A 15,614-nucleotide genomic window follows, 5' to 3' on the forward strand; every position below is an offset into this window, starting at 1 on the left:
TGGACCAAGCCAAATTGATTTGGGCCCAGAGTACACTGCTTGGAAGCATCTGTTCCAAGATGAGTAAGTATGAAGCAACAAATGAAATCAACTCAAGAGCAGTTTTATAGTTAGCAAGCAGGTTACTAACTTCAGCAGACTATGTCATGTCTGAAAACAATGCTAATGCAGTTCACCTTTTCCTTTACTGTTAAATCTGATTTCCCTGCAACCAGCAGGCTATATAGTAGATGATTGTTTTAAAAAAAATGCAATTCCTATCTACAGAGCTTGCAATCTTTAACAGACAAGATAGGGAGGAGAGGTGAAGATTCACGGGGTAAGGCAAAGTCAACTGGTTGAGGAGATGCTGCCAAGATCCTACAGCATACAGAACACTCTTACATACACAAACAGCTAATGTTAATGCTTCTGTATTTGCCCACATAAAACTCTATAGGAGATGCTGGAAGACTTTGGTAGACATTACCCAAAAAAAAGATGTTATCTTTAATCCGAGCCACAAAAATAATACCAGTTCCACCCCCACAGAATATCCTTGCAGGAAGGTGGGGGGGGGGGGATATCCTAAACATGTTTGCCATGTCATGTGTTAAATCAGCTGAAAGTGTGCTGCAGTGCTGGTGGGTAGGTAGGAGCGTGTGTGTATATGTATGTAAAAGAAAGATGGGCATTGCTGCCAGAAGTGAAAAGTGGCTTTGGTTGACTTCGTCATTACAATATAGGGATCTCTTGCTTGGCTATCCTGGTATAAATGAGGAAGTGGCTCAGCCTCCCCATGTTTTAAGAATCAAAATAGTTTTTTGATCAGAGCCGAGTTGATCAAATTTGATCAAATAGTTTTTTGAGCAGAGTCACACACAGCGAGTGGAGACATATATGTGCTGGTAGTGATTTTACAGACAAGAGTCTAAGAACACTCATGGTACTTGGCACAACCATATTCCACACTGCACCCATTATTCCAACTAACACTGCGCCTGAGTGGAAAGGAAATGTTTTTATAGCATCAAGTTATCAGGTTTGAGAGATGTGATAAATGCAATTTCTCCACACTGACTGAATAAGGTACCTGAGAAAAGACTTCAAGATTTCCTGCAATGACTGAACAACAGTATTTATTGCGCTTTCAATAGACTGTTTTGGAAAGCTCCAGGTAACAATTCCACAGGGCTTATGTGCAGAAATACAAACTCTCCTCGGTTCTTACTCTCCCTCATTCAGTGCCTGAGAACTGAAATGGCAGAAACTGGCACAGACCCTCAGATCTAGAGCACTGGAATCTGAAGGAGTATATATAAATGCAGAAAGTCACAGCACACCGCTACCAACACAGAGCCCTGTGCACTTCATTAATCCAATTAGTTCACCAAGAGGCAAAACAGATTAAACACAGTAGCCAGCTTGGGGTACAAGCAGCTGTTTGTGGCACACTTGGACAGGAAAAGTCCGTGTGTGACTTGGACTAGTCATAATATGAAATCTGCACGTCAGTCTCCTCTCCTGCTCAATAAACTCAATGCAAAACCACACCAACGCTCAGATGCTGCATGTACACAGCGGTGAACATTAGAGTTGCATTACCTTTTGGACTGGGCTTGAGGCACGCTTGCCAAACAGGTTGGCCACCGTTCTTATTCATCCTTACTGTTACTATTAGATACAAGGCACAGAAGGAATTACTGAAGTTACTTGTTTCTACTGCCCCCACCCCCTTTAACCCTGGACAGAGTGCGTGCCAGCAACTTACCCAGAGCAAAAGAAGAGGCACTGTTTGGTAACTGCAAGGCTTTCCTCACAATGAAGGGGGTAACCAACATGAGGGGGAAAGGTGGAGGAGTCCAGCTCTAGAGTAGTAGTACAAGGACTACAAAAACAATTGGTAGCTAAAAATGGGATTCAGAAGAAGTGGCAGCAAGCTAAATGACGTTGGCTGCAAGATCTGTTGCAAAGCTGCCTACAGCAGAGGGAGTAAGCAATGTGGATGGGACAGAGAGAGACCCACATAAAGGATACGGCAACCAGCAGTGCCACCAGAGACTAACAGAATGGGTTTCTAGGCAACATAGGGTGGACAGCGGGGTTCGTTTCAGCAAGCTAGTTTTCTCCATTTTCATCCTGCTCCACCGAGAAGCGAAGGTACCAAAAGCAAGGTCACAATTTCAGGCCCACAAAGAAACTCACTTTCACAAAGCGGTGGAGGGAGAGCCGTTTCTGCCCATCAATTAACTTTGAGGCAAAGGACAACAGCGGCACACCTTGTGGTGGCTGTGTTAGAGGGCTGAGACCTCACAGTAAAAGTTAGCCGGGCAGCATGGGGAAAGCCGGCAAAAATGCAAAATGTCTGTACCAAAAAATAAAAACTACCGGAGGTGGGGAGGGGGTGAAAAAGAGGGAAAGAAAGAGAGATCATATATTTAAATAATGGGTAGAATGGAGAATCTACAATGGAACTGCAGGACCCCTGGGTGGTAGGTAGCATGGTTAGTAACTTTTTATTATTACTAATGGTAGGCCCTCAGCATCTTTATTAATTTAAATCCAGTGGCACCCTAGAGACCAACAAGATTTTTAGTGTATAACCTTTAGAGAGTTCTGACGAAGGGAGTTTTGACTCTTAAAAGTTCATACCCTGAAAATCTTGTCGGTCCTAAGGTGCCATGGAACTCAAACCCTGCTGTTTTACTGACGACCAACACAACTACCTACCTGAAACTATCTTTATTAATATTTTCAGGGGGGTAGCGGTGTTGGTCTGTAGAAGGGCAAGATTCGAGTCCAGTAGCACCTTAAAGACCAATATGATTTGAGCTTTGAGTCTCAAAAGTTCTTTAATGGTGCTATTATTACTAAGCTATTAATCTTTAACACCATTCTTATTTTGTTGTTATTAAAAATGGTAGGTGCTAAATCATGTCTTTACGGATGTTAATACTGAATTATCAGTCCTTAATACCATTATTCTTTTTGGTTGTTCTTGCTACTATGAGTAGGTGCTTAATATTGGTTTTACTAATAGTAAGCTAACATGAATGCATTATTTTGTTCTTGTTATTAATGGCAGTGACAGAGAGTGCCCACAAGTCATAGGTGGCCTATGGCCACCTTTGGTGGGGTTTTCCTGGCAGGAGATTAACAGAGGTGGTTTGCCATTGCCTGCCTCTGCAGCCCTGGTCTTTATTGGAGGCCTCCCATCCGATTACTAACCAAGGCCAACCCTGCTTAGCTTCTGAGATCTGATGAGATCTGGCTCACCTGGGCTATCCATGCCAGGGTTACTAATAGTAGGTACTAAATAATTTCTTCATGGATATTATTAATATTTAACTAGCAATCCTTATTTTTGGTTACTCTCACTACTAAGAGCAGGGGCTCAATAATATCCTTATTGATTTTCCTTTCTAGTAAGCTATCATCAATTCCATTATTATTTTGTTGCTGTTACTAATAGCAGGTGCTAAATAATTTCTTCATGAATGTTAACACTGAACTATCAGTACTTAATACTTTGTTTTTTATTATTCTTGCTACTAAGAAACAACACTTAAGAGTAGGTGTTCAATAATATCCTTACTGATTTTACTAATAGTAAGCGCTCTTTATTTATTTTCATTATTTATAGCCCTCCTTTCTGAGAGTCAAGGCAGATTACACAGTGAGAGTCATTACAAACAATTCCAAAGACATTCCAATAACAGAATAGGGAATATACGTGCAAATTTGCGAAGAATAAACCTTGAAACCCAATACAGAGCTGGAAAAATGCAGAAACAGAGAGTAAACGATTCTAAGATTGGCGTATTAAAACTACACAATATCGTTAATGACATTATTGTTAATCAGATGGGTCACCCCGTTAGTCTATCTGCAGCAGCAGCAAAGAGCAAGAGTCCAGTAGCACTCAGAAGATCAACAAAATCGGTGGTAGGGGATGAGCTTTCGTGAGCCACAGCTCCCTTCTTCAAACGCAGCCACAATATGAATCCATTTGTCCTTATATCTTGGGAGAGCGGAGCGATTCTCCAATATATATGGACAAATGGACTGCCCTCCTGGCTGCATCTGAAGAAGGGAGCTGTGGCTCACGAAAGCTCATCCCCTACCACCGATTTCGCTAGCCTTCTCGGTGCTGCTGGACTCTTGCTCTTTCCTATTATGACTGATCATCTTAATAACCGGCAGCGGCCGTTGCGAGCCCGCCCCGGTCCCAGCAAAGCGCGTGCGGTCTCGGCCGGCCGGGCGGGCGGCGCGGGGGTGGGGGGGGGGGGGGAGAAGGGAAAGACTCCCGCTTCTTTTCGCCTCCCGCCCGCCCCGCACGAGAGGGGCCATTTCGCGTCGCCCCCTCGGCCAAGAGGCCTCCGGAAACGCGCCGCCTCCCAGGGCCCCTCAGCGCTCGGCCGCGAGGGGGGAGAAGGCGGCCCCGTAGCCAAAGGCCGTTGGCGGCGCCTCGTGCTCCGGCTCTTCCCCCCCCCCCCACTCCCGCGCCGCCGCCGCCGCCGCCTCCCCGCGCTTTGCTTTCCGCCTCAGCAGCGGAGGAGGGAGGGAAGGAGGGAAGGCCGCGCGCGCTGCCTCCTTCGCTCGCTCGCTCTCCGCCGCCGCCCCCCCCCCCGGTCTGGAAGCGGGCGCGACTCACCGGGCCCCGCGGCGGCGACGGGGGCCGCTCCCCCCGCCGTGTACATGGCTGCGGGCGCGCGGGCGGCTGCTTCTTCGGCAGAGGGAGAAGAAAGGCGGCTGGCGGGGGGGGGGGGGCAGCGCCCGCCCGGCTCCTCCTCTGGCCGCGTCCCCTCGCAGCGCCTCAGCCGGCCGCCCTCCTCCGTCTCCTCCTCCGCGCGCGCGAGCCCCCGGCAGGCGGGCGGGCGGGCGGGCAGACAGGCAGACACGACGGGGAGGGCGGAGGAAGCTGAGGCGAGAGGCGGGCAGGGCCGAGGCTGAGGAGGAGGGAGGCGAGGCGAGGGCGCTCGCCCCGCCCCGGCTGGCCTCAGCTACTCCCGGCCGGCCGCTCTCCGTCGCCGCCCAGGAGGCGGCGATCGCCTCAGGGAAGCGCGGCGCTCCCGCCCCGCCGCCTGTGCCTCAGCGCCGGCTCTCCCCGGCCGCTTTTTTAAAATATATATATATGTATTATATATATATATATTAATCTTCATATATGAAGTTATATAAATATTTATATAAATATATATGTGTGTGTGCAAATATATATTTAAGTTTTTAAAATTACTTTTCACATTTTAAAATATCCATTCAATTACATTTCACGTTAAAAGTACATTTCACGTTAAAAACATCAATTACATTTCACATTTAAAATATTGATTAAATTCCGCCTTCCGTCGCCGCCCAGGAGGCGGCGACCGCCTCCGTGGCCGCTTAAGAGTTTTTTCAGACTTAAATATTTATTTATTTATTTTATTACACTTCTAGACCGTCCTCCCCGTCAGACAGACTCAGGCTCGTATCTATGTATTTATAGAAATATTTCGTGTGTGCATGTGTATATAATTTATAGTATTTATAAATATATATTTAAGGTTTTTAAAATTACCTTTCACATTTAAAAATATCAATTCAATTACATTTCACATTAAAAATATGGATTAAGTTCCACATCCTATGACAGAATTTAGTTCAGCTGAACGCCCAAGTTGCTTCTCATCTGGTGGATTGTGATGATGATAATTTATTGATTAATATTATATTGATTATAATAATGTATTATTGATTAATGTATTGATTCTAATAACATATCAGTTAAGATGCTCATTAAATTTCACGTACAAGATCAATTAATTTCACATTTAAAATCTCAATTAAGTTCCACATTGTAAGACAAAAGAGAGGTCGGCTGAACACCCAAGGCTTCTCTAGTCCGTAAGTGACCGAAAGTTTCTTCCCATCTGGTGAACTGTGATAATAATCTATTAATATATTATATTGATTATAATAATACAATTATATTATTGATTAATATATTGATTATAATAAAATATCAATTAATATATCTTTTAAATTTCACATACAAGATATCAATTAATTTCATATTAAAAACATTGATAAAATTCCACATCATATGATAGAAGAGAGGTCAGCCGAATGCCCAAACCTTCCCTCTCAGGGCTCACAGTTCTGGAGAATTTGTGTCTCAGTGAGGAAAAGGTGGACTATAAATAAATAATCATAACAAAAGCAATAATAATGGCTGCACTACTTGGAACGTTTATCCAACACACTAAGGGAGTACCTGACTGGCTTCTAGATTCTTAGGTAAAACCCTAGTTGGTGAGGGAAGTTCCAGCCTGAACATCTAGTGAATTATGATAATATAATGATGATCTATCAATATATTATATTGATTATGAAAAAATGAAATCCTGCCCCAAGTCATAGCTGACTTATGTCGACCCCCGGTGGGGATTTCATGGCAAGAGACTAACAGAAGTGGTTTGCCATTGCCTGCCTCTGCAACCCTGGTCTTTGTTGGAGGTCTCCCATCCAATTATTGACCAAGGCTGACCCTATGACAGAAGAGAGTTCGGCTGAACGCCCAAGCCTTCCCTAGTCAGTGAGGGACCAAAAGTTCCTTCTCATCTGGTGGATTTATTTATTAATATATTATATTGATTATAATACTTTCCAGCCCAAACATCTGGGATGTCATCAAACATCATAATAATCAGGATAACAACTGGCCAGTTACAAAAAGCCACGCTCCTTGTAATATGCCATATACTAAGGCAATACACCTCACTGATTTTTGGATAAAATCGGAGTCGTTGAGGGACCAAACATTCCAGCCCAGACATCTGGTGGACTAAGGGAAACAGAGATAATAACAACAATAGTCATACACACAATGTAGCATTCATCTACAGCATGGTTCTGCACACGTAGGTCTTGTTGAGCTCAATGGGGCTTGATGTCATCTCTTATCCCGGGATGCACTCCCATTTAGTGGTGTGGGATTTGAGCCAAAGTTTGGGTGTATAGGATTGCAGCCGGACTCAGAAGTAAGCCTTTGGGAATTTGTATATGAAGGGAGCTTTGAATCTTGAAAGCTCATACCCTTGGAAAATGCTGTTCATTTATTTATTCATTTATTTATGTTACTCATAGTCCCCCTTTCTCAATGAGACTCAAGGCGGATTACACAGCGTGAATTACTACAGTCAACTTCAAAGGCATTTCAATAAACAATGTCTTTGCATATATAAATGCACATTTGTAAAGATTTACAGAAAGTAGAAACCCAATACAGAGGTGAAGAAATGCTGAAACAGAGGGTAAGCAATTCTAAGACTGATATATTAAACAACATACTGGACTCAAACCCTGCTGTTCTGCTGCAGACCAACATGGCTACCAACTTGCGACTATCGTCATTAATTTGATGACAATATTTATTTATCGGCTTGGCTTTTTTTATATCTTTATGGAGTACCAGCATCTCTTGGGCTGAAAGGGGAGAACACTATGAGTACCTGCCCTTCTTTTTTAGAGGGAAAAAAGAGCACTGTCTATTGGTGTCCACTTTCTCGGCGTGACATAGCTGCAGAAGAGATGAACTCAGTTATCCCTAAACAATTAAAAATACCTCATCAGTAAACCACTAGCTTCAGGGCAAACAAGATGAAAAGAACAATGGACAGTAAGTACATTATGTAATGAGCAGAGGAGGACAAGGGCAGAATAATCACGTTAACTAAAGACAAGAGTGAATACAAACCTTGTAAATGGGTGACTAAAAGAAATTAAACTGTGTACCAGGCAAATGAAGCTCAACAATTGAGGTTCCACTCCTGAGCTCGACAATTGAGGTTCCACTCCTGAGAAGGCCCTATTTATTTACTGTGAAAATTGACATTCTGATTCCCAGAGAGAATACATTTATTATAAAGCTAATTTTGGCTACAGTTCACCAAGAAAAAACAAGCATTATTGCTGTTGTTTTGTCCAGTATTGCTGCAACTCATTCAGCAGGAGACAGAATCTCTCATTCAATTATATATGACAAGTGCAGGGAGCTAGGGGGTTGGTGAAGGGAGAAAGCTGGGGCAGAGCCCCTCGTATTAAATAAGAAATAATTGTGGATTATGGTTGTTGTGGATTTTCCGGGCTGTATAGCCGTGGTCTTGGCATTGTAGTTCCTGACGTTTCGCCAGCAGCTGTGGCTGGCATCTTCAGAGGTGTAGCACCAAAAGACAGAGATCTCTCAGTGTCACAACAACCATCGTTCTCCAGCCGCAAAAGCCTTCGACAATAAATTGTGGATTATGTTCAATAATAACATAACGGATTGAAAATTTTCATTATTGTTATTTATTTATTTGCTCACCTTTCTCACTGAGATCCAGGGCAGATTACACAGTGTGAGTGAAAATATAGTATAATCAACAGCTAGGACATTCACTGAGCAAAGTACAATAATGAACAACAGTTAGGACATTCCGGGAACCAGATATAACAGAGAATGGTAGCAGAAATTTTTTCAGTAAGCATAAAGCTGAGCACAGAGATGAAATCTAGCGGAAACAAAGCATAACTGATTTCCATGACATGTTTAGCAATGTGTAAACTCCTTAACAGGCACATGTCTACATCAGCAGACAGTACCCAATAGCATTTAGCCCCCCAACCCTACCAAGGTAACTCTCTGAACTATTTCTTATCACACGGTCTGGTAATTTGAGTAGAAAGCCCTCCTGAATGATTCAGTTTTGCAGAATTTGTGGAAAGCCAGGAGAGGGGGGCCTTTCCTAACCACCTCAGGCAGGCCATTCCATAAAGTGGGGGCTATTACAGAGAGAGCACATGTGAGGGCAACTGTTAATTTTGCCCAATTGCAGGGTTGGAATCTGCAGAAGGCCCTGTTCAGATGAGCACAGCTGCCATGGAGGAATGTAGGGAACATAGCCAGTGGCACAGATACAAGGGGCCAAGGCCATGGAGGGCTTTGAATATGATAGTCATGACCTTGAATTGAGCCCAGTAACTGATGGGAAATGAATGGAATGACTGCAGAATGGGAGTAATATGGATGCTCTGTGCAGCTCCTGAGAGTAAACAAGCTGCAGAATTCTGCACCAGCTGGAGTCTCCCAGTCAACTTTGTGGGGAGACCTCCGTAGAGTGCATTACAATAGTCTAGTCTCGATGTTACTGTGCCATGAATCCAGGTGGCCAGAATGGCCGTGTCAAGGTAGGGGGGCATCTTCCAAGCTAGTTTAAGTTATGAGAAGTCCTTTTTTGCAGCTGTGTTTACTTGTTTCTCTAGCAACAGTGCTGGGTCTAATATAACCCCTGGGCTGTTAACTGAGTTAGCCAGAGTCAACTGAACCCTATCAAAGGCTGGAAGCACAATATGTGATAATGTGTGTTAAATAATGACAATTAATCAGTATGCAAGTGTAATGATTTCAAGAAATGGGTGCATGTGTCTTTAAATGTTTGGTGAGATAGGTGAAGAGTGGGGGGGGTGAAAGAGAGATGAGTGAGTGATATGATTGGTTGATGACAGAGAGTGGGCGGAGTGAAGGCAGTTTTCAGTTATTGAGGGAGAGAAAAAGATTCAGTTAGGGCAAGAGAGGCGAGCTGTGTGCAGCCTGAGGGTGTTCATGTATTTGTGAGGGAAAGGCAACCTGAGGGGAAGCCTGAACTGAGTGTGTCTGGGAGACTATGAGCAGAACTACAAGTGACAAAAGGCACAGATTGGACACTTGTCTGCTTCCCTCAAGTTTTGATGGGAAATGTAGGCGCCCTGGTCTCGCAGCTTCGCTCTCTGACTGCTGTCCAATGGCCTTTCAACTGTCACTTGTCCAATATTCCGCCAAGCTGCCTACATTTCCCACCAAAACTTGAGGGAAGCTGACGAGTGTCCAATCTGTGCCTTTTGTCACTTGTGGTTCTGCTCTATATATTCATTCTATTTGAAGCAGGCAAACTGTGTGTGCGCCTGAGAGAGAGAGAGAATTGAGAGTGAAAAGGAAACAGGCTAGCTGTGTGCTGTCTGAGGAGTTCTCTGTGAGGGAAATATAGAGCCTAGAGAAAAAGGCTAACTGCGTGTGACGCCTTACAAGAGATCTGTGTGAATGAGTTTGGATGAAGCAACTAGAAGAACTAAGAACTACTTTTATGTAACCAATACGTTTCTTAAAAAATAAACTTTTATTTTGTTTAGTTATATCCCAGAGTAGCAGTCATTGTTATCTCCCATTCCTATCCTCAGGGCCACATAGAACCACGAAGGAGCCTGACGCATAAACACGTTACCAAAGGGAAAACTTAAATAAAATATATTGGAATTTATTATTCCTGGTGGCAGCTAACTACCCAGAGGGTGTGAAGGGAAAGATTAAAGCAAAATCCACCCTAAAGAAAGAGAAGATCATAACAGCAAGTAAACATAATTAACTACAAAGTTCATGGGAGTCTGAGGACATTGACCACAGCCATCTCCTTCCCCTCTTCCTACTGCCTCTTTCTCCCACACAGATGCAAAGACCTCGGGAGGAGGGAATTTATTGACATATGGAAGAAAAGAAGAAGGGAAGGTGGGTTGGGGAGCGGAAGAAGGGAAGAGGAGAGGAGTGGGAAAGAAGACACGGAGAAGGAAGGGAAAGAAAAAGCAGAGATGGAGAGCAGCCATGTCCCCCTGCTCTGAGAGTCATGCTCGTCTGCCGCTTCCAGGTGATGGGAAATGGCAGATTGCCCCAGAGGTTCCTATGAAGTGTTAGATGCCTCTAGGGTGGTGAGGGAGAACTGCTGGAGAAAGCAGAGCATAACTTACTCATGCTTCAAGGAGCCAAAGAGTCTAAAAGGAACATAAAAGAGGTGCTACACCCTCCGTGCTCTTTCAACCAACAAGTTGGAAAATCACCCTACAGATTCTTATGATATCACTAGAGTCCTTCAGGTGACCTGGGATGTTTTTGGGGGGAGAGCAGGTAGTACGTTGTTCGTTCTCCAAGGGCTAGATGACCTAAAAGGGATATAAGAGAGCTGCCGCTCTACTTCTTCAAGTGTTGTTGTATATTGTATCTTCACTCACACTGTGTGACCTGCCTTGGATCTCCGTGAGAAAGGCCGTCCAATAACAGCAAGTGTTTCTTCCAGCACGGAGGCACTCCAGGATCTCCAACCAACCATTGGCCTTCTAGACCATGGACTTCAGTGGGTGGTTGATCCTTTTGACCTCTGACATCAATCAACCCCACACATATATCAGCCCCTGGTGCTGCTGTTTGCATTAGTAAGGGAAAATAGTGCAAATCCTGTATTTTCCTTACCAGGGCAAGAGACGTTTCTAGGGGACAGATCAGGAAAAGGAGATTGGAAAGGTGGTCGTGCTCTTCTAGGACTGGTGGTTACGAATCTGTATGCTCAACAAGATCCAAGATTTCTAACTCCAGCATTTTACCTGATTTGGCCTTTAAGGCAGAGAGAGGAATGGAAGGAAAGAAAGTAAGGGAAAAGGGGAAGGGGCGGGTGAATGGGGAAAGGAGGGAGAAGAGTAACTTGGGGTGAGATATTTAGGGAATGGAGATGGGAAGGATGTATTAATTGGGGAGAGAAAGAATAGGGGAGCAGGAAGGGAAAGTTGGGCTGCAGCCATCGTCAGACAGTGTGGTGGGCACATTGTTGTTGCAGGGCTGCATGTACATGTGAAATCCCAAAATGCGGCCAAAAATGTCCTCTAGGATTGATTTGTATTGGAAAAATGGAACAGTGGGAACGCAAAGACCCCCTTCTTTCGGCATCATGGTCCTGAACCAAATTGGGCCCAGGAGGGTTCCCCACAACTGTTGTGGGGCTGCAGGGAAGCAAGACAGGACCAGCGAACGCTGTGTCTAATCTGAGCCACTGTGTGCCTAACGCCAGCTTGTGAGTTCATGGCAGAGGTGAGATTTGAACTGGTGATCTCTCCGATCACAGCCGCACTCCAATAAACTGCTCCACTGTACTGTGTTGGAGCTTCCTGGTTCTTCCCTGGTCTGCTTCATGCAGATTTGGGCATCGTCGCTCCAAGGAGAAGTCTTCCAACATCTGCTTCCTCTTAATTAAGGCTCTGATGGTATCTTGGTTGTGTTGTCTGGAAATCTGATTTGCTCTCCAAATTTTCCCTTCCCACCCAACCCTTTGTCTTTTTTCCCCCTCTTGACTCCTTACCAGCATCTCCACATATTAGCATCCAGTTCACTAGCACTGGGATGGTGCTGGTAGTGACAGTAACACGGAAAAAGGCTTCTCACAGAGATATAACTTTACTCAACATAAATCCAGCTTGCATCCTCAAACCACAGTAACATTGCCGATTAAAATCTCTCTTCCTAGATTTGAGGACACATAAAGTGAAAATCTCCATGCGTCTCAGTTTCTGGCACATGTGGATTGTGCAATTTCATACTGGCATTGCTGACAGCCACTGAAAATTCCCATTCCCTCAGCCAGAGGTTGATTAAAGTGTGTGATCCCTAACAGACAGGCAAGAATGCTATCTCACGAGTAGTTGGGTTTGCTTTTGGCTGGACTGTTGACCTTTAGAAACATGAGGCACAACTCTTTGCGTTTTACTAAGAAGAAATTCCCACTGTGACCAGTGCAGCTTACTCACCAAGAAGTCTCCAAAAGACTGGAGCCTTAATGCCCCATGTTTTGACCATTAGAGTTAAAATACCCCATGTTTGTTTGATTATCAGTTATATTTGGGCAACAATTGTCTCCCAGTGGGGTTTACATCAATCAAGGAACACTACCCCGTGCCATTAGGCTAAACTAAAAGAGATAAGGCACTCAAGAGAAGTGGAGAAAAGATAATGGAGGAAGGTAAGTCTGACAATGCCATCATTTATATCTAGTGGAGGCCAAGCAAGTCTTCCTCCAGAGATGGGATTCCTCCTGGGAGCGAGTGGGTACACCAGCTCAATAGTCCTTTGACTTCTGACTGTTGGCAGACACTAGAATGTCCTTTTTTGTATTGTGGCATTCCTTGGGTGACAATATTAAAAATGTCTCTAGTAACCAAGGTGGTTTGGACAATGCATATTCCAAATTTCAGCTTTGTAATGGATGTAGAAGTCCCCAGCCATTCCAGTAACTCCATAGAGAAGCGAGTCTCAAGTGTTTTTAATGATTTGTTTTTCAAAATTTCAAAGCTCTGTTCATATTGAATGAAAGGGAAGGGGGGCGATATAACACCCAGACAGATGGGTATATCTGAAAAAGATGTATACTATGCGCATGACGCAGCAATAAAATGTCCTTGTTACAAGTGCGTACGGATCTTCAGCTAATCTTCACAGGATAATCTGTTACAACAAAATTAATTTAAAAAGTCTTGCGGCTCCTCTGGGACTAACAGGAACAGACTGGAAAGTGCAAACGGCCCTGGAGCAAGCCAAGCTAAGTGGACCCTGCAGTGCCACAAGCCAGCGGCTGCAGGGGTAATTCAGCTCAGCAATGCTGAAAACTGGCAGCAACGTGGGAAAAGACTAATGGCAAACTGACACCGATGACCATAAAGAGAGTGAGGCAAGTGGCCCACCAGGAAATTTGCCTGTAAGTTATACAGCCCGTCCTCCTGTCCTGTTTGCACCCAGAGGCAAGTGGGCATCAAGGATAGCAAGCACTATTAAAACTGCTGAACCCACAACAGCTGGAGCAGAACTGAGGTTATCTGTAGGACTGAGTGCCTGCAGCTGCAGCAGTGGATTGGAGTCTGCAAGCACTCTGTCCGGCATCCAGCAAAGTCTTATGGTGGATACATGTCTCCAGATGCCTTGGTGTCAGCAGAGAGGCCTCAAGCAGCTAGCCGTGCCTCTGCCATCAGAGGTGCAGTTGTGCTTCTGCCTGGGCTTTCTGTCTTCTCTGCTCTTAGGGTCCTGGAAGCAACCATGGGGGCAACGGGCAAGTTTCCGTCATGTGTCCCTCAGCAATCCCAGGTTCTCATGCCGGCTCCTGCTCCTGAGCATCTGGTTTGGTAGCCACAGCTGGTTACAAGTCCCCCAATGGCTCCAGGGAAGTCAGAGGGCCCACACACGTCATGGCTTTGTCCTCCATGGGACAACATCTTGGTGTCCTTATCCTCTGATGATGAATTGTCAGGCCTAATCCCAGCCCTGCTGACTAACATTTGGGGGTGGGGTGGGGGTGGCAGAAGCTTTTGTGGACTAAAGCAAAGCAACCACACAAAATATAATCCCAATGTGCACGCACACACTCCGCCCGAGCTGTATCAGTGATCCTCAAGATGGTGGTTGTCACATAATAATAATGGTAATAATAATTGCGCCTATATACCACCCTTCTAGAGAGATTAGTGCCCCACCCAGAGCAGTGAACAAGTTAGTGTTGTTGTTGTTGTTGTTATTTTACTGTACCTTGGCCTATTTGTGTTGGTCATTGCACTGTACCATCATCTGTATCTTGAGATGTTTTAGCAAGTTTTAGCATATACATGAAGCTTGCCATTCAGGCCTTATGTTTTAAACTTGTTTTTAATCTACATTGTGCACATTTATAACAAATATTCTCTAACATATATATTTTAGGTAGTTACTTAACCCCTCTATTTTGTAACCCCACAATACCGCTGGGGTGCTGGGCTGAGAGGAGTGGCTGACCCAAGGCCACCCTCTGAACTCATGGCAGTAGAAGGATTCGAACCAGTAGAGGGCTGATTCACAAAATCACAACCAAACCACTTAACCACTGTGCTACAGCAGGTCTAATGAAGACTGAGGGAGTGAGCTTGGACTCTGGAAAGCTCATGCTGGAATAAATTCTGGTTGTCTTTAAGGTGCTCTGCTGGGCTCCCATTTCAGTTTGTTGCAACATGCTAATAAGGCCACCTCTCTGGAATGGTGTGACAGTTAAAATGAATGAACAGGGACGCCATTTTCACAATTCGTGAGTGTGGTGTAGTGGTTAGAGCATTGGAGGAGAACCTGTGAGAACCAGGTTCAACTCCCCACTCAGCCCAGAAGCTCACCGAGTGACGTTGGGTCTTAGTCTCAGTGGCCTGACCTACCTCAAATGATTGCTGTGAGAAGACAGAGTCAATATGGTATAGTGGTTAGAGCATCAGACTAGGAGAGCCAAGTTCGACTCGCCACTCTGCCATGGAAGCTCGCTGAGTGACCTTGGCCCAGTCACACACTCTCAGCCTGACCAACCTCACACGTCCAGAGGAGTTAGCCGTGTTAGCCTGTAGCTGCAAAATAGAAAGAGTCCAGTAGCACCTTTAAGACTAACCATCTTGATTGTCACATAAGCTTTTGAGAACCACAGCTCTCTTCGTCAGCATGCATGCTAACGAAGAGAGCTGTGGTTTTCGAAAGCTTATGCGGCAATAAAGATGGTTAGTCTTAAAGATGCTACTGGACTCTTTACTATTTTGCTACCTCGCAGGGTTGTTGTAAGGCTACAATGGAGAAGTTGCTTTTAGTCCCCATTGGAAAGAAAGATGGGGGTTCAATGAAGCAAACCAATATTCAATAAAAATTGGCCTGCCTTGTACGATCCTTGGGAGTGAACAGTGTGGTGTAACGGTTAGCTTGGTAGCTTGTGTTGGGGGAAGGAGAGCCAGGCTTCAGCCCCTGCTTGCCCTGAAACTCGCTAGGCTGA

The 15,614-nt window shown here is 44.8% G+C and overlaps 1 protein-coding gene across 1 annotated transcript in view; it reads right to left on the reverse strand.

The window, feature by feature from the left end:
• Positions 1-4,724, reverse strand: part of AGO2 (argonaute RISC catalytic component 2) — a 44,211-nt gene extending 39,487 nt beyond the window's left edge. The window contains exon 1 of the mRNA XM_054984710.1: positions 4,634-4,724. Coding sequence (XP_054840685.1) covers positions 4,634-4,679 — 46 coding nt within the window. The 5' untranslated portion in view covers positions 4,680-4,724. The remainder of the gene's footprint in view (positions 1-4,633) is intronic.
• Positions 4,725-15,614: the final 10,890 nt, after the last annotated feature.

This window comes from Eublepharis macularius, chromosome 7 (genome assembly GCF_028583425.1).
Source record: "Eublepharis macularius isolate TG4126 chromosome 7, MPM_Emac_v1.0, whole genome shotgun sequence".
Taxonomy (NCBI): Eukaryota; Metazoa; Chordata; class Lepidosauria; order Squamata; family Eublepharidae; genus Eublepharis; species Eublepharis macularius.